Source organism: Stylophora pistillata, unplaced genomic scaffold, assembly GCF_964205215.1.
Source record: "Stylophora pistillata unplaced genomic scaffold, jaStyPist1.2 SCAFFOLD_1005, whole genome shotgun sequence".
Taxonomy (NCBI): domain Eukaryota; kingdom Metazoa; phylum Cnidaria; class Anthozoa; order Scleractinia; family Pocilloporidae; genus Stylophora; species Stylophora pistillata.
The window spans coordinates 57,848-62,919 of record NW_028290883.1 but is presented as its reverse complement, the minus strand read 5'-3'; the positions used below and the strand labels follow the sequence as shown (position 1 = coordinate 62,919).

The following is a 5,072-nucleotide window of genomic DNA, read 5'->3' as shown; positions in this document are numbered from 1 at the left end:
ATTACCAAAAAGTCATTGAAGAGAGTAACAAAATGGGCAACCAAGTATTTTACTCATGAAAATCCTACTATTGCGTCTCTCCGACCAGCATGCAGTTTGCAAATGCCAACAGAAGAGATCAGCCCCGAGACTGAAAGTACTTTGAAAAAATATTTGAAGAAGTATCGTCCGTCGGACAAAGGACAGTTCGGGAGGAAACTACCAAGGACAAGGCAGGGGCTTTTCCACCAGCCGTCTTCTCGAAGCAAGATTCTACCAACGTGGACTTGTTGGCGGGACTAAGGAACGATTTCAATTGTGGAGATCAACCAGTAGGGCTCAGCAGCGAAAAAAGAGCTGTTAAAGGTACTTCAGAAGGTGGGAATGTGACAGATGCCACATTGTTGACGACTGTATCGTTGAAGTGACAGTTGCTGAGGTGCGAACCGAGGCAGGCAAATATGACACGGACTCAGACGGACACGTGATGGATGCCGGCGAAGACGAATAGAACAAGTAAATGTATAAGTCTGTAGGTTTGTAGTACACTCTAGTACACAAACTGTTGATATAGAATCGTCGGAAATTTCTCAGGTATACTTTAGAGCCCGATGAAAGGAGTTGACTGCTGTTAAAACTTGAGTTAGCTCCTCTATAATACAGGAGGTAGCGCCGGTACAGTCGTTAATGTAGCGGCCGTAGGGTTCAGGTTTGGGGTCGTTGTATTGACTGAAAAATTGGTGTTCAATAAAACCTACGAAAAGACTGGCGTAGTTGGGTCCCATTTTGCTACCTATAGCTACGCCATTGGTTTGCTTGTAACAATAGTCCCAGAATGAAAAGCAATTGAGTGTAAGCACTCGTTTGGTTAGGCGGAGTATAGTGTTTCAGAATGTTTGAGGGCCAAGACACCTTCGCCAAATTAGGAATGACAGTAGAAGGAGATGCAATATCCACGATAAAAACAAGTTCGTCTTCGCCAAGGAAATTAAAGTTGGTTGGCTGTCTTTAATGTATGATTGCAACGTTTTGACGATAGGAGACATAACTTAATTTTGTTTAAACATCTGGAAATAAGTTCCGCGGGACAACTGTAGGCCGACACGATGGGTCGACCTGGGTTGTTACGTTTGTGAATTTTAGATAAAAAGTAAATGCACAAAGTTCTGAGAGTGGTTATGGTGGTATTTTGTAGTCTTCATCACACGGTTTTCCGTCGTTCAAACTATATCTAAAGCCATATCGCAAAGTGAATGAGTAAGCTAGAAGAAACAAGCAGATAACATTTGCCATTAGTCAGCAAACTTCAGTCTGATTGATAGGCTGACTGCCTGACTCACAGAATGGCATTTAAAGCTATAAGATGAAATAGACAAACTAGCAAAATTATACAAAAGAAAAGAAATCAAAAGGAATAAGAATAGGTAAGAATCGATGAGATTAAAAAAATTATTTTCAACCATTATGTGATTTACTCTTCCCACCATGGACACACCGTAAGGAAATCCTTAAACATGATTTTAATTTCATCGTTTTGCTATTGATTGTTGACTTGTGGAAGGAATGATTGTGGGTAAATGGACTAATTCTGGTTGAGAAGAAGTTTATCCAAGGTTTGCAGTTCTCACTGGATTGACGTGTTAGACATTATAGTTGCGTAGGATAAAAGAGTTGTTTTGATGAATGGGTTCGATGTGGTTTCTTTTTTTACACATAACACAGCAAATATACCGTGTTATCTCCTTGTTTATGTCTCTCTTGAAGACGGCGTAAGCGACGGGGTTAATGGCGGAGTTTAATACAAGCAGTGGCAATTTGTATTCTTGATCATCACACGGCTTTTCGTGATTGTTCAAAATGAATATGAGGCTACATCGCAAAGCGAACGAGTAGGCTACAAGAAACAAGCCAATAACAAGTGCCATTATTTTTATAGCAGCCTTCTCCGGGATTTTGAACAAAAATCGCTGATTAAAGCGGAGTTGTTTTCCTAAGATGTGGGCGGCTCTTTCGCGCTTATAAATAACATAGTACATTGATCCAAAGCAGAAAATTAACCCGCAACACGGCAAAAATTCTAATAAAACCATGACAATTAACGTCAGAACCTTAAACAGCAGAATTTCACTAAAAACAAGCCAGTCTAGTAAAAAAGCTAAGACAACAACCACTGCGATGGTCCAAGAGATAAAAATCATCTGGAAAACGCGTCTGCGCGTCAAAAAAGTCAAGTACCTTAACGGCTTTACAACAGCAACGTAGCGCTCAAGGACTAAACAGCACAAGTTTGTCACAGATGAGTACATGAACAGCCACCTTAGATAATCCACCCTGCTTGCTAAGAAGGCCTTAGGATCGCATCCATTTATCGCCTTACAGACGAAAAGCGGGGGAAAAGCTGTCAACCCAGCACAAAAGTCCGCCACAGCAAGAGAAACTATAAATGCGTTGGTTTTTGTTCGAAGCCGCCGTCTTCTGCAAACAAGAAAGATAATAAATCCATTTCCAGAACAGGTCAGGATGGAAAGAGACCAGCCAAGAATCCAAAGCCACGTTTTCATATTTCGATATTCAAGCGGCCGTCACTTCACAAATGAAAGCTGAGAAGATAATCTTCCGGTAAGAAACTAATGTCAGACCACAATTCACAAGAAATTTGAAAACACCTGGTGATTTTTCCTTGTGTCAAGTTCCGCTAAAAACACATCACAATTAATTAATCAGCATGAATTCTTGCCTCTCTTTCTGTTAGGTCAACAACCTCCATTCCTTCATTGGTAAGAATTGAAATAAAGGAGGGAAACTGACTGTAAGAGAGGCCAGCTCGAGGAAAACATTCGTCAGTACATCACTGGTTAAAAACGCGCAAATTACCAAAGTTTGCGTCAATATGATATAATTGATGAACGAAAGGAATAGCTAGAGAGAGAATTTGACAACCTGTCTCTCACAGCTTGAGGACACTGTCAGGTCTTGAAAACTTAGCATTCTAACTATGAACATTCTCCATACTCTTCTCTATAATTTGCTATTGTAAAGAGAAGGAGAATTTGTGTATCAATCAAGGGCTCCTTTGGTTCATTCCCTTCTGATTCTCAACTTACTTTGACTCAGCGGTAAAACTGTAAGGAACAATTTGACGCTAGTCAGTCTTAATATTATGAGGGTTAAATGCAGCAAATTCAAAGTTTTCTTGTATGCTAGGTTAGAACTGTTTCTTACAAATAAACCAGCTGATCTCATCTGTCATCAAAACTAACACTCATTTGCAATTTAACTCGGAAGAATATTAATATGTCTGTTTTGCATCATATACATTTTTACTCTGAATAACGGATCACTTTAAAACGCATTTTTGTTTTGTGGTGATACTAAATAAAATTTATTTCTTACAATTTTCAAAACATGTGCAGTTTAATGCAAACCTTTTTTGCGCTCTGTTGAATTTAATTAGCTTCACTCAAACCAGAGAAATAAGGAGCTGATTGCTTCAACTGCTAAGTTTCTCAAGCTTATTTTCTGAGAAAAGTTAAACAGCATAGTAAAGTAAGCTTTCACAACACAGTTGAATTAATAAACGTTAATTTACACAATTGTTAATGCCTGTCTCATGTTAACTATGATCGATCAAAATAAAAAGTTATCTATTTTGAATTTTGATGGCATTGAAAAGAACTAGACGTATGTATAATGATGCTAGAGGGTAGTGTTGCAGAATATTTGTCTCACATGCAAGCCAGAAAACCTGCCGCATTCCACCCATCAGTGTGAGTAACCTATTCCACAAGAGAAAGGTTATTCGAAAATATATTGTCTAATTCAACGTAACATTCAACTTATAATCAAATGATAACAAATTATAATAACAAAGATGATAATAATGTTGACAACGGTTATAATATAATTAAGAATTGTTTCATGCTTAGCGTGCGTATATCGAGTTATGAATGCACGCGAGGAGTTTGGAGAACACGAGAGACGCGAAAGAGGTGCTCTCGGCTACGCCTCGAGCAACTCTAGCTTCTTGAGTGCTCTCCAAACTTCCCAAGTGCATCCATAACTCGATATACGCACAACTAAAAGCATGAAAAAATTCTTTTATAACATACCGAAACAGTTTGGGCGATGAATGACGTTTTTGTGATGTTTTTTGAAATGAAAGTTGCCCGAAAATTTTAGCGTCTCCGATTGTTTTGTTGATTTTGTAATTAAATGGTTTTCGGTAGAGTTAACAAAGGTAACCAAAAAAACGTCATCAACAGAGACGTTTACCCTTAAAAGTCGCCACAGACCAATTTGTGGTCTTCTTAGTTCTTGCTGAATGTCTTTCAGCTAAAATTTTCTCCAGCTCCTGTTCCGATAAATTCGAGAAACGGGTCTGTTGTGTTTCGTTTTCGTTGTGCTTCTTAGTTTGACTACTTGCGGGAAGGTCGAAAGCCAAAGAAAAGTTTGGTTGGTCTTCCATTTACTGATATCGCTTTCCGAAACTTCAAGAAACTCACACGACGGAAATTTTGCAGCTATTTATTCTTCTTGATGTGTAATAGCGTTGAAGAGTATTAAAATAGATGTAGATGTAGATGTTTGAAACTGCACGCGTCATTTCAGTCAGCACGGCCGTGCGTACATAAAGATTTTGTTCATAATGACGCAATAGCAATTCAGTATATAGGACTAGCACGCACGCTATGTTATAATTCAAATTAAGGGCCAGCTCGGAAGCTAGTTTTAGCATAGTTTATTTTTCTGGAAAACATTTTTTGATGTTTACTATTAATTTCTCTCTCAGGCTTGTTTCTTAAGAACATTCAAACACAGCTTTATTAAAATTGGCTTTCCCAACACTAAAGAATTTTTGAAATGTTTCCTTTTTTTTTAAACCACCTGATCTTAACTAGCCTCAACGCTCGAACTCCTTCATTTGCAATTTAGCTCAGCAATATTTCTACTCGTACTCTATTTGAATAAAGCTAGCAATTCATTTTGAGCTTCTCCAAAAACATTTCCGTCCACATTTAGACGACTTTTAGTTGTATGTTATTTGACAACATGATTTTAACCCAAGGGGACTGCGTGTCTGACGTTAGGATCGA

The 5,072-nt window shown here is 38.4% G+C and overlaps 1 protein-coding gene across 1 annotated transcript; it reads right to left on the bottom strand.

Annotated features, from left to right (window-relative positions):
* Positions 1–967: 967 nt before the first annotated feature.
* LOC148715687 (pyroglutamylated RF-amide peptide receptor-like) lies at positions 968–2,914 on the bottom strand. Its single transcript, XM_088746622.1, has one exon. It carries the CDS (start codon positions 2,538–2,540, stop codon positions 1,620–1,622), a length of 921 nt encoding a protein of 306 aa, XP_088602748.1. The 5' UTR covers positions 2,541–2,914; the 3' UTR covers positions 968–1,619.
* Between the last annotated feature and the right edge of the window lie 2,158 nt (positions 2,915–5,072).